The sequence below is a fragment of the Vanacampus margaritifer genome, chromosome 4 (genome assembly GCF_051991255.1).
Source record: "Vanacampus margaritifer isolate UIUO_Vmar chromosome 4, RoL_Vmar_1.0, whole genome shotgun sequence".
NCBI classification, from domain to species: domain Eukaryota; kingdom Metazoa; phylum Chordata; class Actinopteri; order Syngnathiformes; family Syngnathidae; genus Vanacampus; species Vanacampus margaritifer.
The window spans coordinates 19953486-19981170 of record NC_135435.1 but is presented as its reverse complement, the minus strand read 5'-3'; the positions used below and the strand labels follow the sequence as shown (position 1 = coordinate 19981170).

General features: G+C 39.5%; 1 protein-coding gene across 4 annotated transcripts in view; it reads right to left on the bottom strand.

Annotated features, from left to right (window-relative positions):
- The window catches only part of esrrga (estrogen-related receptor gamma a), an 84177-nt gene extending 60127 nt beyond the window's left edge, over window positions 1-24050 (bottom strand). For all 4 annotated transcript variants that reach the window (XM_077563974.1, XM_077563976.1, XM_077563975.1 and 1 more), the window contains exons 1-2: window positions 23681-24050; window positions 14633-14791 (exon numbers count right to left, since the gene is read on the bottom strand). In XM_077563974.1, coding sequence (XP_077420100.1) covers window positions 14633-14791; window positions 23681-23736 — 215 coding nt within the window. In that variant the 5' untranslated portion in view covers window positions 23737-24050. The remainder of the gene's footprint in view (window positions 1-14632; window positions 14792-23680) is intronic.
- Between the last annotated feature and the right edge of the window lie 3635 nt (window positions 24051-27685).

Sequence of the window (27685 nt, the reverse complement as noted above, 5' to 3'; positions counted from 1 at the left end):
ACTGCTATCTATCTCTTTCTCTTGGTCCTTGCATTGCCGCGCTCTTTCTCTCACTCTGCCACTAAACCTCACCCTCCTTTTCCCTTCCCTCTCTCTCTCTCTTCATTGTTAAAGGCAGAACGCACAAAAGGGGTTTTTAATTAAGGCAGGATGCTGCTAAACGAGGGGCTTCTAAAGTCCAGTCGGCCTGTAAAAGATCCCCGTTCTACTGGGACCCATAAAACACAGACAGTGTCTCTACGAAGAATGGGCTGCTTGGGAGAAGGAAGGCTGCGGTGGGGGTTGGGGATGGGGAATGGATGTAGACAAGGAAAACAGGTAGGCTGACAGACAAGCAAAGAGGAAAAGAGACAATATCAGAGAAGAAAAGTGGATATTTGAATCTTGATGCAATATTTCATGTAAAATAGAGACAAACTATCAAGGGAATCCTGAATGAAGTCTTCAGTATTAATATTATTGATATCAAAGATGCTGGTTATTCCTTTTACAGATAACCACCATACAGGCAAAATGACTAATTAATTGGATGGATGTTTTTTTTTAGGGGTGTTCATTTTGAGTTAATTTAAATTGACCGCCCCTTACTTGGAAAGTCTGTATTGAGGGAATTCCAGTCGCAACGCAGCAGACATGCCCACATCAAAATTTAGCAGTAATAAATTTAATATTAAAGCATAAATTTGTGAAGACTAGGGTCTTTTTTTTTTATCATTTTAAAAATGTGCAGAATTTCATTACTTCATGTTTGGATAGATAAGAGATTTATTAGAGATAATTCTTACATGAAAAGAAAAATTCACTGAGCTGTCGCCAACGTCTTACACATTCAATTATGCCATCTAGTGGCATAAAATTATTTCAACACAAATCAATATCACACACTTTTTTTTTTTACAGTACAGTACATCTTTTTATTTTAACTCAATTTTATGAATTATTACAAAATGACTAAAAGATGCAGCCATATTTTTATTAGTTTAACATTTTTTCCACTTTCGATGTTAACAAGAGTATGAAAACTTTTTATTAATTGTATTGTACATTTTATTGTAGCTACATTTAGAACAAATATAAGAGTTGCGATTAATTGTGAGTTAACTATTGAAGATTAATTACGGTTAAAAATGCTAATCGCCTGACACCTCAAATTTTTTATAAATTCAGGTGTTTTTTGGCCCTTTAAGAAACACAAAAGTAACTCCAAGATTGTGTGACGAAGGTGCATTCAATGTATAGACATGGAGCTAATCTTGCAGATTAACCAAGATGGCACCAGGATGGTAAAACGTGCCTTGAAAGAGTTTGATTTTAACCATCCACTATTTCTTCCTCTGCCCCAGTCCTTCTAATTCAGCAAGTCCATTAATGGAAGCTTTGTGCTATCCAGCAATGCTCATAAATCCATTTATCTGATGCTCAGGCAGGCCCTTAGTTAAGGATGAAGGGAAAAAGTTTCTGGGTGCAAATCAAGACAGGGAAGAGGACAAATACTGTATATGTACAGGAAAGGTGGCAGAAATGAGTGATGAGATGGAGATGGATCGCTCTGATTCATCTGCTGAAGGGAGCGAAAACACAGTGATGACAGAAAAAAAAGGCAGAAGACCCATTTAGGCAGATGACGTGATGGCGATGATTTAATCTCGCTCTTTATGCACTTTTGTGTCCCTCCCTTTCCGACGTCAATCCCTCCGAGTGCCATTAAGTGAAAGAGTTTAAGTGCCAAAAGATCCCTTTTTTTCTCTTCTTCTTCTTTCTCCCTCGCTCGCACCTTTTCTCTCTGCTTATAAATGAAAAATAATGGCCCTGGAAGGGGGAGGAATCAAAAAAGAATGGGAGGACATGCGAGGAGGTGGAGAAGTGGAGGAAAGAAGATTAAGAAATCAGTCAGTGCACTGTGCCGAGCGAGAGGTTGAATGCATTTATGTATGTATGTTATCAGTATAATTATGTCGCTATGTAGCGGCGGCTCGCTGCTGAAAGAGCAATCTTATTGTGCCTGTGTGCTCCCTGGATGAGCGTTGAAAGAGGAGGAAAGGCTTGGTGCTCATCGCCCCTTTATGTTTTTAAGTGTTTAAAAAGATTTATATAAAAAGAGGGGAGGTCTGGAGAGGTGCGTTCAAAGACGCCAGTTGGACGTTACGAGGCGAGATTGCCATCAAATTAATTCAAATATAAAATACGTATAAAAAAATCTTGCCACGATGTTTAGAGCTTGGATTGACTCTGAGTAAGGTAATAACTAAATGAGATATACTTAAAATTATCCAATGTTTACTTAAAAAAAAAAAAGTTTGATTGAAACACAATTCTAAAAGCAAAGACAGTAGCGCTAAATATTGATTGAATAGACACAAAAGTAAAACAAAAATGTTCATTGAGATTTTGGTCTTCAGTTAACTTTACACGATGCTATGCATGTAAAATAGTCAATTATGGTGTCCCACAGGGGTCTATCCTTCAACCACATCTGTACATGCTTCCCATTAGGAAACTGTGTTAACTATCAATTCAACCTACTTTGCCATTCAAATTTCAGGTGACGAAGAACCAATTTGTCTTTCTGTTTTTGATTTATTTGGATGATAAAAACACTTTTTGGGTATACCTGGAAAACATATTCCAAGTAGTTTAGTATTTTAGAAAAAAAAAAAAAAAAAGTACTTTAGTTCTCAGTGCTGTACAACCGTATTTCCAACACTTTCTTTATAGTCTTGTTTGTCTGAAAGTGTCCCGCAACAGTTCTCTTTGTGATGCAGTGAACTTTTACACAACCAGCTACAACCATAATAATAAACAACTTGTTAAATAAATACTTCTCTGACTTTGTCAATCACAACAATGTTTTGTCTAACCTGGTGTGGCAAACTTCCAATCTGGACCATTTAACTTTTAAGTCCACACTGACAGTTTGTCTCTATTTTCGGCTGTGCCTTAAGTACAACTAAGTGTTGAATAGTTCCTAAGTGTTTTGCAGACATCAAATATTCAGGAGGTCAATTTACCTGTCTCAGTGTGGGACAACACACACACACACACACACATCAAAACAATAAAGATTACTGCCTTGCCTTGTCTCCATTCCCTGTTCAATCCCTGTTATTTACTCCTTCTAGCCTTTCCTCCCGTGTCTGTTTATTATCCTTCTCTTCTTGAGGGAATGGCAAGTAACGGTGAAAACAGAGTGATGTTTGGGGAAGAGAAAAGAAGCGGAAGAAGGAGGGAACAAGTGTTTTGTCTTGGTGTCGTGAGTGAAGGTGGTCCAGCATGCCATGACAAGCTGTCATTAGACCGGCGGTCTGATGCAGCGGCCTGACAACTGGCAGAGGCAAACATACAATCATCGTATTAGAGTCACTCTGCCTCACTCTGTCTCCGTGCTGCTCGCGCTCTATTTTTCTGAGCACACTCTTTTATTATATGAAGTCGGTGGACTGCCGCCTGCAAATTGAGACGGAAAATAACTCCAAACTGTTTTTGAACCACCCCGCAGGAACTGTAAAATAAAAAAAAAAAGTAAATCACAAACCTTTACGAAAAGACGATTTGGAGAACAAATTGCATTTCCTTCAGAAATTGTGTGTGAATGTTGAGAACTGCATTGGTTGAGTGGGAATACCAAAGGGAAAAAAAATGGTGTTTGTGAAGACAGCACAGCATATCAACTCAATCTCCGGATATCATACAAATGGTATAGTAATATAATGTCTTGGCTGTGAACAACAACTACTACTTAATTAATTTTAATTAATTAATGTATTTATTTATTTCAGAAAAGAAAAACAATAGTTGAAGTTTACTGTCAAATGAAACATAAAACAAAGAGAAGTACATGTGTATTTATAACTACCACATATTTTTGCTGTCGGAAAGTCCATTAAAACTGTAGTTAAATGGTAACAAACAATTCCAAATTCGGGCTCACGAGTCGCCTCTGTGTTGCGCTGTTATAATCATTTATAACAGGCATAATAAATAACACATGCAATATACGTATCGCAAAGTCGTCCCATAAATTAATACATTTATATGGAATTGTGTGCTTTGACCAATCTGATGCAAACTTAAATGTGTCAAATAAGAGAACAATATCTACTACATTATTTATTGTAAGCCCATCCATCCATCCATTCATTTACTTAACTGCTTATTCTTTACAAGGGTCACGGAGGTACACCCCAAACTGGTTGTTATTGTCATTACAAATAAATAGATTTCAATGCATTAAGCCTGCTTATTTTACCCTATTTATTTCATTAGATTATAAAAAAGGAACATGTTAAATATTGCCAATATTACATGTTTTTCCAATATTCTGCAGCACTAATACACAAACTGATTAATTCTTTACATATTATTTAATTAAATTCATGAGGCTCAAAATATAGATTTTTATAATGTACCATATTATGTAGTTGCATTTTCCCGTATTAAAAAACATTGTGCATTTCCCCCCCCCCCCTCAGAAACAGATTAAGGGCATTTCCATTCATTTCAATGGGGAAAGATGATTTGAGATACAAGTGTTTTGCGTTATGAGTCTGGTCACAGAACAAATTCTATATATAAATGAAAATGCTACTCCCTCTGTGACACACAGTGACACCATAAGTAGGATAGTCATATCTCAGCATCCAGATAAGCGGAATACGTTTTGATCCATAACTGCAACAGTGAGAATGCTCATCCCTCAGCATCCACACCAAAAAAAGTTTGAACAGTACAAATGTGAAGAGAATTGAGCCTAAAATGTTCCCGGCGAGCCCTTTGTTTAAACATAACTAAGTCGATGAAAGCCACTTGTAGGAAAATGCATTTGACAAACATAAGTAGAAAATCCAATCTATACGAAGAAGAGGCGGCGCGGAGGGGAGGAGGGGGAGGAGCGAGGGAAAGCAAAAGAGGCTGAAGAAAGCATTAGAGGAAGAGACGGAAGAAGTGCTGACAATGTCGCCAGCGCAGGCTGGCTAATACCTTTCCATCACACCGAGCATTGTGCTCGCCATGCTGATAAGAACACACAGTCCAATAAGCAAAAAAAAAAAAAAAAAACTTGTCACAATTCTATCTGTATGATACTAGCAATGCTTTGGAATGGAAAGACGGATGGGGAAATGCATTGAATTAAAGAAAGGACTAAGGAGAGAGAGTCAAAGGAAGTCCCTTTTATATTTCCATAGTCAAATGGATAAAATGATTTCATCAATAAGCTGAATTGCGTTTCTGGGGGCTTGTATATTGCAGGGTTGCTGAACTGCTTGTCAGCTGCTTCGTTCAATGTGTGTGAGGGTGCCTTCATGCACAAACAACACGGCCTGCATATGCGGGTTGACAGGGAAGTGCATGGCTCTTTGAAAAGTGTCTCTTGCCTAAATTTCTCATGCTGTGATGTGATGAGACTATGCTGCCAAAACATAAGAATGCTGAAATGAAACACTGAAGCTAGAAAGTCGCCACCTTAGCCAAAATGGATTTTTTAGGATACAAAACACCAAACAATGTATGCATGTTATTTATCCATTTAAACAAAATAAAGCAAATAAAAGTTAGATAAGATGTCACTGACTTTTAATTCTCTGTTATTGTTTTATGTTCCATTTTCATTACTACACATTACTGCACAACACTTTGTTTCAGTTATGGTAATTTTTGCTCTATACATAAAGTTGAGTTGACAGTGTAAACTAGTAAATAAGTAAATTGATGGTTGATCTGGCCATTATATCAACATTTAATTTAAGACAATTTCTGGATGTCAAACTAGAAAAATACAGTACTATGTATGGAAATTGATGTGTTGAAATTTTACTATTCTCTCAGCATGAAGTTATGTGGTCAAATGATTGTTGTCCAAAAAAAATAAATAAATAAAGATTATGTACTGCAAAAGCTTGAAGTCTCAAATGCAGCATTAGTCCAAAATAACAAAGCACACCAACATTTTGCTGGTGTGTCACTGTGCAAGCTTCTGTTTATTTGTAAAGCATCACAGTGCGTCGATGATTATAGTTGTTAAAAGTGAATAGAGCAAAATCAAATCCAACAGCGAGAGTTGATTCAAACCACTTTCCCTCCTACTGAGTCCTCTTTTCTATCATGTTTTGGGGCCCTTTTCTTGTCATTTTGCACAAACACCCTCTTGCCACTACACATCTGACGCACACACCAGGGTGCAGATCAATTGTTACAGTGTTAGGCGTGCAGGAAACCTGTAATTCTCTTCATTGGCTGCAGAGTAAACCCGTGATTACATACAATCAATGCCATAATGGCCAACCCAACCCAATGGGCTGTCGGACAGTAAAGGCAGCACGTGCGAAACTATATTCCTGAGTGATGAATATCAATCTGACAAAATACACAAAAGTAATTTTGAAAAAAGAATCTCTATCCATGTGTATTTTCTGGCTAAAAAGAGAATACACAAAGAAACAGGTGGCGGTATAAGCCCTGTCCTTAAAACCAATTTAGCCCAGCAGAGAGAGTCCTTTCGGGAAAAGGCAGAACAGCGTCAATGTTGTAGTAGGAAGTGTACGATAAAGGTTGTTAAGAATCCTGCATTATTTGGCTGCAACCAGCAGAGGCGCTGTTGTTTCAGTCTCAACTTGTTTGCTGTCTACAGAAGCACAATGTGACATCAGCTAAGGGCTACTGTACATCCACACAGATGTATACACTGTTTGCAAAACAGGCATTCAGAACATCCAATAAAAAAAAATGGTGCCAAATTGAATTTGTTCCATTACCACACTCGTTACATAAACCATTCCTTTTTTTTTTTCTTTTTTTTTTTCTTACAGGAGAGCTCAGTATTGTTCATTCGATTTGACATCATCATTGCTCTCCTTTTTTTTTTTTTAAAAAACCCCAACAAATCAATTAAAAAAAATTTAATAAATGTTTTTTTTTAAATACATATACATATATATATATACATATACACACATATATATATATATATATATATATATATATATATACTTTTTTTTTGTATGTGGGTGAGTATGTGTATGTGCGTGTGTGTGTGTGTGTGTGCGTGCGTGCGTGCGAGCGTGTGTGTATTCATCAGTTCACCTAAAGCCCATTAAAAAAAATCCCATACTAATAATATAATATAATAATAAATTGCCAAATGCAGAAACATCAATGTAAGTTATCACGATGTAGTGGCTCTCGCTAACAGACAGAATTAAGTAACCGGAATTAGGTTAAAAAATTCTATATACGTAGACCATGTTTCTATAATTTTTTTCATAAACCATTCCTATCTCAAATCATCATTCCCCATTGAAAAGAATGGAAATGCCAGTAATCTGTTCCTGCCCCACATTGTGCTCACCTGCCAGAAGGCGGGAAAAGTTTTTTTTTTTTTTAACTAATAGAAATAGTTAAAACAAATTTTTTGACGTTTATAGGCGTCAATGGCAGAGAATGAGTTAAGTAATTTCACTGTTAAAAAAAAAAAAAAAACACAACAAAAAATGTCTCAAGTACCAGAGGAGAAAAGACATAAAAGTCCTTAGCACTGTGCGGGCAAAAAGTATTACAAATAGTTTAACAATCCAGTGTTCCTCCGTGTGACCAAAACAAGAAGAAAAACATAACAAATAAATCTGTATAGTAACACACACACATGTAGACACCACACATTGCATTGTGATGAGGGCTAAGACTTACAAGGGGCCCACTAGTGGGGCTATTAGGATGCATCCTGGGGTTTGTAAAGTTTACACACCCCCATTCTCCACAAGTGAATGGATGAGCGCTCGGGGGTGTGCGCACACACGCAGGGCAAGCTCAGCCAAACACTATTGATTAGGAATTATGAGCTTTCCAAACAGCGGCCGGCGACTGAGGAATTCTGAGTCAACCGTCGCACGGTGCAGATGTTAAAACCGCTCCCACTGAGGAGGCTTTCTTCGCCATTGGAAATGGAAAAATTCCCTTCCCGGTGTGTGAGTGTAGTAAAATATGAGCTTGATTTGACAGTGTGTGTGTGTCAACACATGAGCAGGGGGAGCTTGTTTGGGGTTCAAACGCTGTCAGATGAGAATCGTAATGATTTAGGTCATTTTCTGGTGAGCACCAGCTGATAAATGTGTTGCTGTCTGCTGCTATCTTTGTCACCAAGTACCCCTCCCCTCTCCCTTTCTCCCATTGAACCCCCCTCCCTCACTCTATCCTCGCAAACCCCTCCTGTCTTTTTTTTTTATTTTATTTTATCAGCTGGGTGTCATTGTGTTCATGAGGGTGGTTGTCCACTGTAAGAACTACTAAAAACCTCAAGAAATGAACACACACGCTCACGGGCCACAATATTAGGTACACATATGAAATGTTCATTCTGCAAAAATATTAGGGACATCTGTCCGAGTGTACATAGCATACCACTACATACTACAATAATTAACATATTGGCAAATGATTACCTCTCAAAACTTTGCATTACCTTTTTTGCAGTGGATCTCAACCAGCGAGCCAATTTAATATATTCAGAGAGTCTAATGCTAACCTACAGTTCACCTAAGTGTGATGACCTCAGTTTAAAAAAACTCTGAGATAATGGGCAATTTAAGATAATACATTAGTGATTTGATATACAAGACTTTGCTTTGACTTGTGAGCGCAAACTTAAAATGGTAATAGTGAACTCAACTTGACTCAACTCAAATCATAATAAGCAGGAGTTCATAGTATTGAACAATTTTTCAAAAAAGCAGTTCAAGTCGTTTATTGCCACTCCCAATTGAAGTAGACTGCTAAACTAAACTCAAAGTAAAGAAAATGACACAATTTGGATTTAAAACAACCTGATAACGTAGCTTAACGCTAACACTTAATGGGAAAAAAACGCCATTGAAAGGCTAACAAACAGCAGTGATTGTCACGGCTTTATTAGCTCAAATAACCAATTTCTATTCTGAACATCAACGCGGTGCAACACAAACAATACTCACAAGCATCAATTATTTATCCTTTTTGAAAAAAATTATGAATATTAGAGCAGTTTACTGAAACGGGAGAAATGGTAAATCTTACTCATTTAGGTTTGTATAATTTCATTATACTGCCCCCGGTGGTCAAGGCACAGACACTACAATAGAAGACGCTGAGGAGCCGCACAATGAATTGAATTGAAACATTAAATAATGATGCGCAAACTGTTTAATTTTTTCTCATTATTTATTGATGTTTTTATAAAATACCATACTATAGAATGCTTTTTTCACATTTATCCCCCAAAATTTTTGGGTGGTAAACCGTTCCGGCCTTTCCATTCTTTTCAATGAGAAAGATGACTTGAAATACAAGTGCTTTGAGTTACGAGCACAGTCATCGAATTAAACTTTTATAAAATCTGTAAGTGATTTAAATGAGTACTATAATGACTTGATCCAACTCGCGTTATGTGCATGTTTTCAGACGACGACGGAGGAAAGAAATGTGCATTCATGAAAGGATGGAAATTGGCTGGTGCTTTTAGAAAAGAAAGGTCAGTGATCAAGGTCAGCGTTCGTCTCATCTGCATGTGCGCGCGTATGTGGTGCAACAGCCTTTTTCTTACTTCCCGTGACATTTCTCTTCCCGCTCCCTCGCACTTGGACAGATAGCGAACCGGGCAACAGATGAAATTGCACAGAAGAAGTATAATAAAAATAAGCACTTAAAAAAAAACAAAATATCCCGAATCGGATTAAAAGCACATTTTTTTTATTAAGCAGATGGTGAAAGAGGATTTCCACTCTAGTAAATATGACAGGGCTTTCAAATGTGACACGGGAGGGAGCGCGAGGGCAGGATGTGGAGAAGCGACAAGGAGGAAATGTGGAGGGAAACGAGAGAGAGGGGCCGTAAAAGCCACGAGCGCAGTTCGCGCAGTAAAATGGGAGTACATTTGAGGGAATGAGGAGGGGGCCGAGTGCAGGAGAGGATAAGTAGAAATGGAGGCGAGGAGACACAAGTGAGCTGAATTCTTTAAGCAGATCAGATTGGAGGAAATTGGGCTGTCACGACAGGATTGCCGTGATTTACACCCGTCCATCACAGTGAGGGACGACCGGAGGAACGATGGACAATAACGCGCACCCGGCACGAAAACTTGAAAATCCTCCCTAAATATTGTCTCTTTTGATCCCTCCATCCATTTTCTATACTAATTGTCTTTATAAGGGTGGCGGGTGAGTTGGAGCCTATCTGGGGTTGGAATTGGGCAGCCATGCGTGCCTATGGTGAATTTCAACATGCATGCTTTTGCAGGCGATGGGATTTGAACCCAGAACCACTTGAGTGTGATGCAGACGTGCTTAACCACCATATCACTAACTCATAATGCAACTCATCATATTCAATCATATTCACTGAATGTGAGAAAATTGTGTCTAAGGTTTGGGGAGAGGAGATTTTGCCAAAGTGCCATTGAGCAAGGCACTAAATTGTCAAAACTGTTAGTGTTTAGATTTGATTCAGTTTGGTTTCATGTTAAGTCTCGTTTTGATGCTCATCTTGTCAAACTTTTCTTTGTCGACAGCCCTTGTGGCAACCAATCAGCTCCTCCCAGCCCCTCATGTCTTGTCCAGGTGTAGCTCGTGAGTTTGCTTGTATTTATGCTGCATTCAAGGAAGGTGGGAAATCGGACTTATCCCACTCGGATTGTTTCGAGTTCAAAGCGGTCAAGAATGATAAACGTAAACGTCAAAGATGGCTGATTTTGATCAATTGTTTGTTGTTTTGGTTAGCACAGTCAGTCCAAATCAGGTAGTGTTACGTGAACCCATGTCAAATAACTCAAAGTAATAATAAATTAAGATAAATAATTATGTTTAAAATCTTGTAAATTCATTTTCTCCATTCATGAATGCAGCATTAGCTCCCTGGTGTCTGTCCGTCTGTTGGTTGTATGAATTTCCACTTGCTTATAGACTTTAATTATGTTTTATTCCAAATTCCTTTTTTTTGACAAAACATTTTTTTTTTTTTTTTTACTTTTGCACTCCTTGCCTCCCTACACTTGGGTCCAGCAGCTTTTTTGACATAATGAAACACACACAACTTAGCATCTCTCCCTTGATGCACGCGTTGTCCTGTACCCAACTGTAGATTGACTATTTGAAATACGAAAAGGCAGCAGCAGATACAACGAGAAACAAAAGTGTCCTAAAAATGCTGATTGTGTCCTGGTTCGTTCATAATTCTCCGCATGTGTTTGTATTTAGCGGGCATGTTAATAGTTAAGGGATCATAAATTGTATACATGTAAGTATACTATAAGAAGTTGTATTTCCTTTTGCTGTTTTGTTATTTGGTCCAAGGAAGAACCATTGCACTATTGACTATTTGATTAATAATAATGTGTCTCTACAAAGGGTTACAGTTTGCTGCTGATCTTAATTAGAATTGTCTGTGCAATTCTAGAAAATAAAATAATTTATTAATAGGAACAGCTGTGTTCATGAAGGTTGTTCGGCAGTGGCAGTACCCAAAATCCAGTCTATTTGTCTGCAGCCCATTTTAAGATGATGGTCATATGCTGGTGACATTCCTCCCCTCTGCCCCGGATTTCACCGCTTTTACCTCCCTCGCCCTCCCCCTCCCTCCCTCCCTCACTTTGGCCCTTGCACCTTCAAGCTTGGTGTCCAGACCATCTGTTAAGGAATCTAATTCACATCCACTCATAATCAGGTTTGTTGGAGGGCCCGATGCCTCTGCCACTGTCTGCTGCATCCGCGCTCACGCTCAACGTTTTGTAGGGAGGAATATACATTGACATGTGACCTCTACTGTGTATGTTTGTTTGTGTATACGTGTGTGTGTGTGTGCGAGCGGAGGTGAAGGGGGTGGAAGTTAATGAGAGGTGAGTGTCTGAAAGTCTGTCTCTCTCTTTCTCCCTCTCGCTCTCTCTCTGCTCCGCCAGTAATCCTCTTCTATAAATCTGCAATCCAATCAGCGTTGTCCACAGACACACACACACACGCTCGCGCGCGCACGCACACACTCGCATGCGCACATGCATGCTCGCGGAGCTGTTGTGAGGCCCATCTGTGTGTTAAGGCAATCTGCTTTATCATTATGATTACATTGGGCTCAGTTTACAGCAAGTCAATGTGTGCATGGCGTATGTGTGTGTGTGTGTGTGTGTGTGTCAGTGGTGCGTGGCTGGCTGACATTAATCACATTCCCATGGTTTGATGGCCTAAATAAAATGGGGAATAATATCGTTGCCGTCCAATGAAAACAGCACAACTCCAAACACAAATTAAACATATCCTCCTGAATTACCTTACAACTTTATGACAACATCTGAAAATGTGTTAAAATAGCAACTAATAAAATATGTAAGTAGAAAAACTTTTTGAATAACAATAAAAAGAAGACATTTTGTGATGTATTTGTAAAAGCTTAATCTGCCATTTTAAGGATTTTGAACTATTTTGGATCAGTTGTTAATGTCGAACTTAGTGTGTGTGTGTGTGTGTGTGTGTGTGTGTGTGTGTGTTGTAAACAGTGTAAATAAATCCCATCAACACAGTCGGAGGTCGCACACCCTGACATGAGTACTCATGCGATCTGATGCCGGCCTTCTGCTCGGGTGTGAATGTGGAAAATAATTACATTCATTTTTAGTCAAAGATTTTCTTTTTCATAGTACACGGGATAATGTTATTATTTCATTCATGTATTTGAAAATTATTTATTATATTTATTATCGGGAATAAATTAAAAAAACAACTTAAGAATCAGTTTCAGGCTCCAGATACTGTTTCTAATAATTTGGCTTCCTTATTTTGCTACATGTTAGGAGCAAAATATTAAAAGTTAAACAAATATCTCTGACGATGTCTATCAGAATTGTCTAAATATTGCATTGGATATCATCCGTTTGTATCTAATGAAGTGTCTAATAATGTCAAATGTATTTTAACTCTGACACTTTTTAAATGTAATACAGTCTCTCTTGTAGCGCTCGCCTCTGTGATTGGCCGAGAGGCTGCGTGAGAAAGGCTCGCCAGACCTCTAATTGGCTTGACCCAGACTAACCCTGAAATCCTATTGGCCTAAGACTTCCAGTCTTCACACAAACACAAACACACACACATGCGCGCCCTCGCGCTGACACAGTTAAAACTGAAGGGCTTTGCAAATTTCAGTCGCTCATCGATAGCGTGGCAAAAGGTTGGAAATGAATTCAACAATAATTGAGAGATTTTCATAAAGTGAAAAAATTCACATCACAATTACAGCCCATTAGGGGCATTTTTTTTTTTTGTAGACTTATATAGCAATCATGTGTACTCCATGTATGCACAAATCTCACAACACAATAAAACCATAGACTGTTAATTAGAAGTAAATCGCATACTTACAATGAGAATATCGCGTCTCCGTCACACAAACTCCGAATGATTAAAAGACTGAACAAGCGAGAGACGTCAAGCAGCGAGAAAGGAAGAGGAATGTGCTCGCTGTGTTTAGACACGAAACAAGTGGCGTATTTACAGTTGTGCTTCTAAATATGGAAGCCCGCAGTTTCATTTTTCTTGGTTGGAGTTAGGTAAAGTTTGTTTTAAGGCTTGTTTCTATGATTGACTTGTCCTTGAGGCTGAAAATTAAGCTCACTTTCTTGCGATATCCGACATATGATGTAAAAAATATATGTTTCAGACTATGGAGAATTAGACCGTATTTCATTACAGGACCATTATTAAATGTGTTTGTTCTTTTAAAAATGTTATAATAACCAATATAGACTGTAGACAACCACCAAGGCAAAACTAAAGAGATAATGAGAATGACACCTTAATACACCAAATTTCTTTCTATTTTTTATTCTAACTTTATAAGGTCTGTCAGAAAAGTTCCAGGACAAACAATGAGTGATACTTTAACTCTTTGACTGCCAGACGTTTTCAGAAAAGGGATTTTCGCCAGTGCCAGCTGATTTAAGCATTTTGACTGATCTTTCAAGGTCCACAGAAAATGATGTGTTTGGACTATGGAAACACACATACTACCAAATGAAAGATTGAACTCTCATCTTTCATCAGAAAAAAAAGTTTGTTTCTACCTTATTCCGTTTCTGAGTAATCAACAATAGAAAATGGTTAGTTTCACCTCTGTTTTGAAACAAACGTCTTTTAACGTCTTTGGCACTCCTCCATAGGATTTTACTAAACGTTATTTAACGTTTTTGGCAGTCAAAGAGTTAATAAGACTAACTTGTGGCTGCGTCACCATGACAACATATCAGCTCATAATGCCCTGAGCATCTGACAGTTCCTTGCCGAGAAGACCTGGCTGTGTTATTAGTTCATGTTCAAGGGTGTTGTCAAGGGGACCCGTTTGAAGACATGGAGATAGCCATGATGACTGAGCAAGTGGGGGGATCGAGAAAGAATCCTTCCAGGAGGCCATGATGACTTGGCAGAAAATGCGGGCAAAGCGTGGAAATTTGTAGTTTGTAAAATATCGGTCCTGGAACATTTCTGAAACACCTCTATCTGTACTGATTTATTATGCCAAAATGACTAGAATGAAAAGGCCATTTACACAACAGAGCTACATGGTGACCTAAAACTGTTTGCACAATGAAAAAAAAGTGTCGAAAAGAAGATAATCTTTCAGCGGGTGTTACCTTGGGTTGTAGAGGGCATGTGGGTCTCTCATGTGGTTGGCCTCGAGAGGCTCGTAGCTCTGGTGCATCCTCCAGGCGCCAGCGCCGCATTTACCGTACGTTGACTTGGAGATGTCGTCAGTGCTGCTGTTCACCAGTGGGCCCTTCGATAAGTTCATTCTGGAAGACAGCAGTGACATTTTTTTAATGGTTATAGTTCTGCAAAATCAGATCAAGGGGAAGTCAACTTTAAAATGTCTTTACAATAATGTTTTTTTTTTAAATACGGCAATGTGATTAATATTGTGTTTGCGGAATATGAGTTAAGCAGCAAAATCCAGTCATTTTCGTTCTTCTCAGGGGGCGGCCATTTTGCCACTTGCTGTCGACTGAAAATGACATCACTGCTGCCCAGGGTTCCGGTAACGACCTATCACCGCTCACCTGTTTTCTAAAGCTGAGCCATGATTGCTGAGGGTTCAGCCAATGATTTAGAAAACAGGTGAACTGTGATTGGTCGATACCTGAGCAACTATGATGTCATTTTCAGTCAACAGCAAATGGCAAAATGGCTGCCCCATCAGATGGATAAAAAAATGGTTATTTATTTATTTTTGGTTTAAATGCAATTAGGCTAACTATGTTGGTTCAGCAATGATCAACATTAAAATAGACGTCAATTTCAGTGCAAAATTCACTCATTATTTGGATAAGTAACAAACTGAAGCCAAATGTTATGAATGACAGACACGGACGGGCACATATTCACACAATTTATACACAGTAAACATCCATGTCTGCCTAAAACAAAAACAAAAAAAAAATCATTTTGAGGAGTTACACATTGGAAGCATCATTAAAAAACCACGCAATGGCCAGGAGCGACAATGTAAACACGCAACTTTAGTCCCTGTATATGTCAATATTTGCTTTTGTCAAGCAGGCTGCCTGGTTGAGGCCGTTCTCGCTGTGAATAAGCCCATCAGACGGAGGGACTAAAAAGCAAAACGCCCTGGAGGGTGACGCACGATGTGTGACATCAAAGGCAGTGCAGTGTCAGGGGAGAGGTTGTCGCTGGAATGATAAGGTCACCGCAGTCAATGCAATCAAAATTCTCCTTTGCTAAAAACCTAATTGATTATAACAGACGGGCCACAAGAGAGGAAAGGGAGACTTTTGCTGATGTCAAAGCGAATTTTGCCTCTGTCGTGTCACTTAATAAGCTAACTGAAATCTAAAAAAAAAAATTAAAAAAAGCGACTTATACCGTAATATGATGCAGTTCTACACTACTGCAAACAATAATAAACATTGTTAAAAATTGGCTACGGTGTGTAAACCTAACATTTTGAACTGCAACTCGAGTGCAAGTAGGCGAGAACCAGACCAATCCAGAAGCCCCACCCCTTTACCCTTTTACCCCTCCCTCCATGGAGAGAGTGAAAGGTGGAGGGTGGGGTTGTGTAATTTGTTGGTTTTAGTTCCACTCTGGTGAATAGGACCAATCGATATCTTGCTGCTCCACACTCTTATTGGCTTTGCTTGCCATGTCACAATGCTATATAGACAGAAAACACTTCATTTTTTTTTTTTTTTTTTTTTTGCCTTCCACTGGAGAGTGTCCTGGTGGCTTCACCAACAGAGGCAATTCCGGTGTTTTATATATATATATATATATATATATATATATATGCCTAGACTACACTGTGTATGTGTGTGCACATGTGTGCGAGACTCGGTGACTCGCTCATGTGTCGCTGGCCCATCTGTGAATTGAATGACCATGGCAGTGTGTGTGTGTGTGTGTGTGTGTGTGTGTGTGTGTGTGTGTGTGTGTGTGTGTGACATGCAGATGTAGTGATTGATGAGACAGTTGCCATTCTTACTAATGCAAAAGGCACCTACCCCTGAAGGAAACAAATGCCACCGCATGCTCACACACACATCAACACCCCCCCCCCCCTCCCACACACACACACACACAAAAAGCTGCACCCTAATTACCCAGCCAGACATTGTGATGTCATCACAACAACTGACATAATACTGCAGAAAATACTACTTGTATTATTTTATTATTATCACGACGGGCTCTCAATGTTATGTTGCAAAATTATCTGAAAATTGCATGTATTAGAAAATGGTTGTGGGGATAATTTAACAGCTGAATTTAAAGGGATACTTGACTCATTGAGCCATTTTCAGCAGTAAAAAAAAAAGTTAATATTTTGTCCAGAATCAATGCGATAACTTCATTATTTTTTATGTACAATTAATAACCTGTTGCCATGATTGGGCATACGTGATGTCATCTTCAGTCGACAGCAAGTGGTAAAATTAATTTGTAAAAGTATTAATTGTACATGAAAAATAATGACTTTATTGACATTAATTATAGACAAAATATTATCTTCTTACTGTTGAAAATGGCTCAATGAGTCAAGTATCCCTTTAACAGATGAAATCCAACAACAGGAAACACAATGACCTCATCACGCAATTCTAATGGGGGATAAGTTCCTATTCTGCCTTTTAAATGTAAATAGGTCGTCACAATTTATTACATAGGAAGTTCAAATAAAACCGTCATCATGCTGGTGTGTGCGAAAACAAATGCACTGCATTGAGTGGAAAACTGACATAAGAACTTTAATGATAACTTGCGAAAAGATTGTGCTATTAATAGAACAAGATTCCAATACAGATTGTTTTGCATGTGCATGTTAGGGAGGGGTATGTTTTAGGGAGTTCATACAACGTTCATTAGTCAGAAATGAATATATGTTAGGGTTACTTGAAAAAGACTTATTTTTATTAATGACCTATGAAAAAATGTTATTACTCAAAGACTTAAAACAGTTTTAGGGAGTTCATACAAGCTGAAAACTGTTGGGGAACACGAAAAACCTCTCTGAAAATTGTGTGCCTTGATTCTTATCCTGCAGCATGGCCGCCATGTTAGCGGCGTGCATTGAGGCGGGACTGTTTTTAAAGTGCGTCACTGCAGTGGTTTACGTATGCGCTCCTGCTAATGTTACTGGAATGTACTGCGGCTCAACTTTTTGTACCATTTCAAATTAAATTATTATGCATGATAATCACAAATTCCTCTCTAAAGGTGTGTGACTATGCAGCTTTTGCGTTTGCATCAGGGCAGATGGGGCTCAAGGCAGTATCCTGTAGGCATTTGTGTGTGTGTGTGTGTGTGTGTGTGTGTGTGTGTGTGTGTGTGTGTGTGTGTGTGTGAGCACACGCGGGCGTGTGCGCGTGTGAGCGGATGCACTTGTGTGTACACGTTAGCGTTAGCGACGGGAGCTGTTAGCGGGGCAGGCGGCAGATGGGCTGTCGTTCTTAATAGGGACTGAGCGGGTGCCGAAAGGTGACAGCTACGCACGGGAGGGGAGGGGTGGAGGGTGGGGGAGGGTGGTGCGTGTTGGGAGGTAAATGGTGGAGGAAGAACCGGGATAGATAAATTACCCGCAGTGAAGAAGGAAAAGAGTGAGGATCAACTGCGATGAGGCCTCCTGAGGGCACGACATGCTAACATACGATGTCATACTTTGATGGGATCATTTTAGTGGTCGTATTTTGGATGTAATTTAAGAAATTTAAAGTCAAGTTTATGCTTGTTTCGATAATTTGTGTGATCAGAATACTTTTTCCTCAATCATCAAAGGGGGAAAAAAAGTTGATTTTTGGTCGTCGGTAGTTAACTCATTCACTGCCATTGACGGCTTTAGACGTCAAAAATTCTTTTGAACTATTTCTATTAGTTAAACATTTTTTCCACTTTTGTTAACAACTATGGAAGTCATGTGATTACATTTTTTAAATTAGGGCGTCAGGCGATAATTTTTTTTTAATTGTAATTAATCGCATGACTTCAATAGTTAACTCATGATTAATCGCAAATTTTATATCTGGTCTAAATGTACAATATTATTTTTTCCCCCTAGGTTTTCATACTCAACAAAAGTGGGAAAAATGTTAAACTAATCGAAATAGTTAAAATGAATTTTTGACGTCTATAGCCGTCAATGGCAGTGAATGAATTAGTAAAAGCGGCAGGATTATTCATAACAGATCTTAAATGTAGGAACCACATCTTTTATATTCACACATACACCAGAATCAAACATAAGATTTGGTTTTTACTGGTATGTTATTTAATAGCTAAATAATACATCAAATGACATTTGATTTGACATTTTGTTAATCAAGAACATTATTTTTTCACAGTACAGTGCTCCTCTTTGCTGACTAACTGACCACGATGATCCATTTGGACCGAATCGCAGAAAAGTGAAAACGATTTGAGCGAGAAGGAAAAGAATCTCAAGTGAGACGTGCGTCTGCCACATGAAGCATGATGGCAGGATGAGCGCGGGAATATTTCACTGTCAGTCTGCAGGTGGCATGGTCATCCATTTCGTTTCACTCTCCTCCCCTTTCCAATATGTAACATTTCTTGTTGCCCCCCCGCCCCACTTTACGGGACCTTTGAACGTCTCCTTTTCCTCTGTCTCACCTGCATTCCCTCACACACGCTACCTCTCCATCTAAATTTGTTCTATTGTGGCCCAGTCTGCGCTGTCTCCTCCCATTAGGGGCAGCGTTATAAGCCTTGAGCATCACATGATGCGCACACGTGCAGTCGCGCATACTTTAACATACACTCCGCAATTCATTTTCAAAATTTTATGCAAATTTCCTTACAATTGGGTACTGCATCTGGTCCTTCCTAGATACCAAAATGTAAATAATAGCATCGTAGTACTACATAATATGTACATACTTCCAAACTATGAATAGCATGTAGGCCTAGCGTAAATATTTGCGTGTTTCGATCTTTATTTTTATCTTCGTCACTTCTAACTGATTTTTAATGTTCCTGTGACGATGATAGTAAATTCTATTCTATTCAATACCACGCATATAATGTCAGTCTGCTGTATTTTATTTATTTTTTGCTATAGTGTGTATTGTTGAGTTGAGTTGTCCCGATCCAATCTGATTGGCATGATCGGAAATCGGGGCCGATCACATGATTTTTTAGCTGATCTGTATCAGTTTCAAAAGTTCACAGTTTTAAATTCCTAATTTCTAAAGTCAAGAATAACATATTTGAGTTATTTACTTGATTGGAATTACTGCTGATTTACAGCCATACAAAAAGGTAGTATCTTGGCATATCTTTATTCAAATAATAATAATTGTAAAAAATAAATAAAAATAAAATCTAATGAAAACTTTTTTTGCTTCTTCATTGCATTGCATTGCATACGTATTGTAACGGAACACGATATTGGCAGATGCACGAAATCAAGTGACTTGGACTCAGACTCGGGTGCAAATAATGTGATCGGGACAACCGTTGTGCCTTGCTCAATCAAGGGCACCAGGACAAAAGGAAAGAAAAAATGCAATCTTTTTTTTCCATTATTTACAGTATCAAAGGGCCAGTCATGCCTTGTTAATAAAAAAAAAATACACAAAAAATCTGTGGGTTTATCCAGCCCTTTAAAAAAAATACACTGAAATGGGGGGGAAATAAATACATTTCTTTTTTATTTTTAAATAAATTTTTCCCTACCCGAATTTGCATTTTTCCTCACAATATCTAACTTTATTCCCCTAAAATCCTAACTCATGGACTATTCTGATGCTTCTAGAAAATGACAACTTTTTTTCTCCTCATCTTGCAATTTAATTCTCTTAAAATGACAACCTTTTTCTCCTAATATCGCAACTTTGCTGCTTGGCGGAGCAGTCCGAACTCTATTTGTGCTAAATTCAAATATATCACAACCACGAATGGGGGCAAAGAAACCCCTTTCCCCCCCGCATTACTTGAACCTGCCAAATGAAGAAATGAAGTGCAGTCTATACGTGGAAGTTAAGCGGAATCCTTCTCAGCGCATCCGCAAACGACTCGCTGGATAGTGATAATGGCGATAATAATGAATGCACATTGTGATGTATGGATCGTTTGGACCGATGGATGCGGATTGGAGCAGATGTGGAAAAAGAGGGAAGGGGAGCGGTGGGATACAAGGGGTGGGGGAGGGGGGGTGGATGAGCGGGATTGCCCCTCACTATATATCACTCTCTCGCTCTGTGTTCTTTCAATCAGCTCTTTGGCATTCAATCACACAAAACACACACACACGTTTGGCTTGGCTGCGGTCTCACGGCTAATTGCGGTGAGTGTGTGTCGCAGCTGGTACAGTCCCCTCGCACTGCTCGTTCAACACATCAAGGCCGCCATTGACCCATGACACACACACACACACACGCACGCATTGATTGATTGAGGGTCAATTTCACATCATCAAGGCTGCGTCGTTTGATAGACAAACACAAAGTGTGACTTTTTGCAGCCCAAACCACGAAGAAGCACATTGGAGGGCATGTTCTAGAATGTGTGTGTGTGTGTGTGTGCTCATGCGTCCGGCTAAGAGCGGGGGTGTCAGACAAAAGCAGCCACCCCCCACCCTCTCTCCCTTCCTTCCTCCCACCTATCCCTCCATGTCTGACTCCTTTGCATCCCTCCCTTCCTCTTTACGGGGGACCAAATTACTGCCGGAATGCTCGGACCCTTCACACCTCAGCCGGGCCGTCGCTCGTGCGTGTGTGTGTGTGTGTGACAAACCTGACAGAAAACAAATGCCATCAGGACAGAGGGAAAGGCGAGCGGACACATGAAAAAGAGGAGGCACACCTCCTCTTTCAGGTCACACACGCGCACGCACACACAAACACACACAGGCAACAAATCAGCGCGGCACATATTGACATGCCCTGACAGATGAATTAAGTAAATGATTTTATAAGGAGATTAAAAGGATTTTAATTTACGCAATCTCTCTTTGGTCGACCCCCCCCCCCACCTCCTCCTTTTCCCTCCCACCAGTCAGCTTCTCTCTCTCTACCCGCTCGCTGTGCCTCACTTGAGAATTTGTTGGAAATAAAAATATGGAGTACAATTCTAGATTTGGTGATTTAAAAAAAATGACATTTTAATCATGTTGAGTGTTTTGTTTAAAATGTTTGACTCTTTATTACAAATGTTAAATATTGTGCATAGGAGTTCAAGTGGAACGGCTGCTCATCAAATCAAATGTGTATGCATATTTTTAAAATAGGCAACATTTTAAAAATCACAATTTGTAAATTTGGGCTTAATATTTGAAGAACAAAATGTACACTAGATAAATTAAATTGTTTACACTTTGTGTACTCAGTGAATTTACTTTGTCACTATTTACGTTTGTCCAGAAAAATCCCACAATCAATTCGGATGCAAATCCTGAGACGAAATCATTAAGCTGCTTTTACTTTGCGCTGGTTACCTTCACGGCCGGCGTGACGACTCGTTCCCGTCCCGCTTGCTTGAAAAAAAAAAAAACAAATTCGACAAAGTCGTTGAAGAAAATATACTTTAATGATATGCTAATTGTATGTATATGGCGGCGGGGGGGGGGGGGGGGGGGCTGCGGGTTAGGCGGGTAATTATGTTAATAGCTTAAGCGGCACTTGTTGTTGATGTTATTATTGTTATTATTATTATCAGTATCATCATCAGGTTTGCTAATACTTTAATTAGTGTTGGAAAATCGCTGCCTGAGAACACAGCAGTGGAGCAAAATGAGGAAAATATGATGGGACAGATTTGCTCAAATTGTCGCAGCACATTTTAAAGAGCAAAGTCTTTTGATAGATGTTTTGTTTTACATGAGACATTGGTTGTAAAATGTCACATCTTATTTGTAGAATTTGATTGAAGTGAGTATTCGGCGAAAGATGACGGAAAGTGCTGAAACTTCAATTTTACTGTGTGCGCTTACCAAACTGGTTGCACTGGTTTGCGTGGGAATGATCAGCACACAGACCCATTGGTTTTTTTTTTCCTTTTCTTTTTCTTTTTTTTATAAGGTGGATGTCCTTTTTTTCATGTCAGGGTATAAATGATCTTAAGACTTTGCTGTCAATTTTCTAAGCTTATATTTAAAAGTGGCAATTTAAGTGATTGGTGGAAAAAGTTACCTAATTTGATAGCATTCACGATCGGTCAACATTTGGGAGAATTTGGTGAAAAAAAATCATTAAAAAATGGGTTTTAAAAATGATCACACCCATGCACTGTATTGAGGAAATCAAAACATTCAAAGGAAGACCTGATTCAAAATTTTAATTGGATCTGAAGGGGAAAAAAATGGCACTTCAGTGAATCCAATATTGGCCTCTGACTGGATTTTTTTTTCTCCTTTCCACATGTACACGTGTTACTTTTTATTTCAAAGGCATTCTGCGCCTCTTGACTTTTTCCTGACAAAGCTTATTTGCGACTCATCTGATAAAATCCTGGCCTGGGAAAAATGTGCGCTGATGATCACAGTGCATGCAAACGCAAACACAACTGTCACTTCACGCGTCCCACTCATCACTCCACTTCCATCAGCAACACATTTCACACGGAACGCGTTTCAACCAGCATTTTCATCTGATCAACGGACACACCGCTAACCCATTAGTGGGTCATGGAGGTCTCCCACCTAAAAGAGCAAAAATGCTTCACAAAAAAGGAGCAACTTGCTTGTTGGTGCTTTAAGTGTGTGGGTCTAATTCATGTGTGTGTGCGACTCCTGCGCGGGGCCACACGCTGAGTCGGCCGTCTGTAATTCTACCTCCTCGGGCATTTAAGAGCGCACTTCCCCTCTTTTCATCCTCCTCTGCTCCACTCTTACGGCCCTTGTCCTGCCGTCTGAGTGCGAGGCGTGTAACCTCAGCGCCCCCGCTACCTTGTTCATGCTCTGCTCGGATGAACACGCTTAGAACACGCACACACACACACATGCAGATGGGGCTGGGGAAGACTTTAGGGAAAATATGTCAAAGTTGGAGAGTGTTAGAAAGTGGCAGAAGGAAGGGTGTGCGTACTCTACCCGACGTCACAATGAGAGCTGGACACACACTCGGAATGCAAAAACAACCTTCACAGCAACAATGACAGCCAATGGAAGACAATGATGAGCGCACCAATTAGAAGAAAAGGTAAAATTTACCTACTCTTGTTCAGAGTGCATTAAAAAACACTCGGAGAGCGGGTGTCCTACCAAATCCATCGGCGAAAGCGGGTCATTGTCATGTCAACCTCCTCCGGATAAAAAAAAAAAAAAAGAGGTGGAAAAAGAGGTTCAAAAGTTTCAAAATGTCCTCTTCTTCTTTTTCTTCTTTCGCCAGTCTCTCTTGGTCCTTGCCTCCACTTGGAGGGAGCGACACAATTTAGCGGGCTGCACTGATCTGCTCTGCGAGCGTGTGTGTGGATGGGAGCGAGCGAGCGCGCGCGCGTGTGTGTATGGCCGGTGAGTGTGGGGGGCTACAAGCGCACACGCAGTCAGCCAGCCGGGCGGGCAGTTGGGACGGAAAGCTGCGCCGCTGTCCTAATCAACGACTTAAAGCCCCAAATGCAGCTCATGAATATTAAGTGGGCGGGTTTGCATATGCAGTCCCTCAAGGCTGCCGCTCCGCCCGCCATTGGTGGACCCTCGGCCAATGGCTGCGGGGAGGGGCGGGGACAGCGGGGAGGCTGAGCGAGCGAGGGGATGGAGGAGAGCAGGTGGAGAGGGAGGGACCGGACAAAGAGGGATGCGGGGAAAGAGAGAGGAGGAAGACACAGGTGAGGAGGAAGATTGAAGGCAAGACATCTTTATTTTTCCTTTCTGTCTCTTCAGGATCAGCCAAGCGTTTTCTATTGCGCCACACGGGACATGGTGATGTATGGTAGCATGTTAACAAGTTGAAAGTAAATGTATTTCATTCTAAATGATCGGAATGGAGTCCATCGCAAGTGAGAAATGAGCTAACTGGAAAAAAATCATAAAAAATGTGAGATGATGGCAATTAAGGCCCTTTGTTGCAAAAACGATCCAACAATCATTTGTAGCTTTTCTTTTCTTGCTTTGCCCACCACAATTTGGGATGTTGGAAGTGGAAGTCCAGGATCCTCACAGAAGAAAGTGTGCAAAAGGAGACTTTTTTTTCCCCCACCATATGGGAAACAAATAAAAAATATACGGGAGACTAAAACTTACTAAAGCACAATTTTTTTTCTTCTCAAAGTCAGACTCAAGTAAGGGGAGGGAGGGAGCGATGAACGAGGGGATGCAAAGATGAAAGAAAGTGGTTGTGATTAGCAGCTTTGGAGGAGCGCTGATAATAAAACATTTCTTGAAACCAATCTCTGCTTTGATGTTAATGCACGAATGTGTGTGTATGCGTGTAGTCTAATATTACTCGGTTTCACAAACTAAAATATAGGAGTCAGTCAAATGTTTTAAACGTTAGTGTGGCTTTAAAAGTAACTTGCTCTGTTGTTGGTGGTTTGAAAGTGATACTGGGTGAAGGTAGCAGGCATCTTTAGTGAATGTAGTGAAAATACACATACTGCATATTGTTAGCCTAAAAGCACAACGAGCCTATATGTCATTGTTACACAGTAAATTCTGTAGAGTCAATTTGACTCTATTTAGATAAGGACTAAATAAACTCAGTTTTAGAGTAACATTCACACTTGGAAGAAAGTAAAATAAAGAATTGGAATAAATAAAAAATAAAAGTGACTCAACGTAGGAACGAACTCACAACTGAAAGCTTGGGAGACAGCTGTCCTACTCCCTGAGCCACGCAGCTCCTGCTTTCTCCTAGCATGTCGCTCATGTCAGCTGCAGCTGATTCCACCATTGCATGAAATCTTCCTAATAACTCCAACAGACCAAAAACGATCTTTGGTCTCTTGGTGAAAAGCAAACAGTAGGAGGGGCATAGGTCAGGTGGTAGTGTCCCAAGATGAAGGTCGTGAGTTTGAACCTTAACCCTTGAGTGAGTTTTATTTTTTTAATATTATTGTTTTTTATTTTATTCTCTTCCTAGTATAAATCTTAGTTTACTCTAAAACTGAGTCTATTTGGTCCCTATCTAAATAAGGTCAAAATTGACTCTAATAGAGTTAAATTTACACTACAGAATTTACTGTGTACCTTACTGACACAATATACAAATTAACAATGTGCTTGCTCTTTCTTTACGTTAACATGTAAACTTTTGCACATAGTCACGCACATACAAAATAAAAATTTTGAAAAAAAAAGAGAGAGAGCAATGATGATGACATGTCGAATCGGTAAAATTACCGAATGAACAATACTGAGCTCTCTCTAAAAAAAACACGAAAAAACATTTTTTGAACACACCTGTACATGTACAACTTAATGACACAAAAAATGTGATGAATCGTCCCCAAAATTCACACACACATCTCTACTCATGTCCACTTTAACCTCTGAAAATATCAAAACAGTCGCCTCAGTATTTAGGATTTTATGGGCATTTTTCTCACTGCTCATAAATTACAAAGGCAAATTTATGAGCACAACTGTATATTCTCAGTCATCCACGTCAAAGTTAAGTCGAGGCAACTGCTGTTTTCTGAAATGTTCCCCTAAAAACTTTTTTTTACACATTTAACAAAATAAATACTATATTTCTCAACTTTGCCAAAATAGATTATGACCAAATTGGTAGCAGTTAGAATGTATTATTAAAAATACAAAATACAATCAACTGGTTTTGGAAATGGATGGATGGGCAGAACATTTTCTACTGGTGTGCATCAGCTCTCCGTTACTAAAGTGCGGCAAATCTTTCAGAATGCAAGGGAATCTCTTGTAAAGTATACAGCTCACATTTGAAGGTCTGGGCTTTGGCTGAGCCATTTCACAAGAGTAACTTTCTTCTAGCGGACGGATCCATATCCTTTTAATGACTTGTCAACATACATGCAGACGGATATGATGATAATCTTCATCTGACTTAATGATGATAACTGATGATGACTGATGACTCCATCAGCAACATCTGGAGTCAAAATTCTCACTTACTTTTTACAAAGAGCTGCTCGTTCCATGAACAAACACACACTCTGATGCCGCTCGCACGGAGGCGCACGCAGTCAGACTCAAGCGTGCGCTTGCTCTGAGGTTCATGTACACAAGCACACACACTCACACACACACACACACACACACAGTTATGATGTATCCAGGGACTTATAAGCATCGACAAAGATGAGTGTGAATCAATGCTGCCGTCACTACTGGGCAAACAAATGCTTTACCAAAAAACGGGTACAAACACACGGGTAGGAAAACACACACACTCACACACATGTTTAGAAGAATATCCCTGGTTGGTTTTATTATTATGAATCTAAAAATGTAAACAACTTGAAAGAACAGAGTCAAACTATTACAACAACACATTTTGCCAATGTGCATATCCTCGAATTGCACTAACACAAAACAATAAGTCTGAAAGCCGATTGCTCAAATTATGCGCCAGATCCCAATTCACCTTTTTCCGATCCTTGCCCAATTAGAAAAATATTGTTTGCTTAAAATCCAAATCAAACAGACTGGACTCATTGTGTCTTTCCCTTCTGGCTGCTCTATCCCCTCAGTGACCCCCATCTTCACCTCCCCTCCCCCCCATCCCGACTATTGATCGTCTCCCAGTCAATGTGCATGTTGACAGTGACCCCTTTAGGCCACTTCTTTCTCTCCCTGGACAAAATGGCAGGCCTTTTAAGCACAAGCCCACCACAAAAAAAAAAAACTACGGAAATAAATACATGTTGTGGTTGTGTGCGTGTGTTCTGGGTCTCTGTGATTTGAACTGTACAATAAATCCATGCCAATAAAAACTCAACTTGAAAAGTAAGGTTCTATCAACATTATTAATTATATGTCAGAATATTATGTCTTATGTCTGGTATGAATAAAAAAAAAAAAGGCCTCTCACTCTCAGTCTTCTGCTGTTGCGTGTGTGTGTGTGTGAGTGCAGAAGAATTATCCATTGCAAGTCATAGTGTCATCAATCACACCACTCAATAGGCCACAGAAAGTTCACAGGGGTGCGATCAGGTCAGACTAGTATTGTAGAAATTCAAGGAGCGGCTCACTTAAGTACCTGACCGCAGGCCACACATTGATAAATGTCTGGCACTCATATAAACAA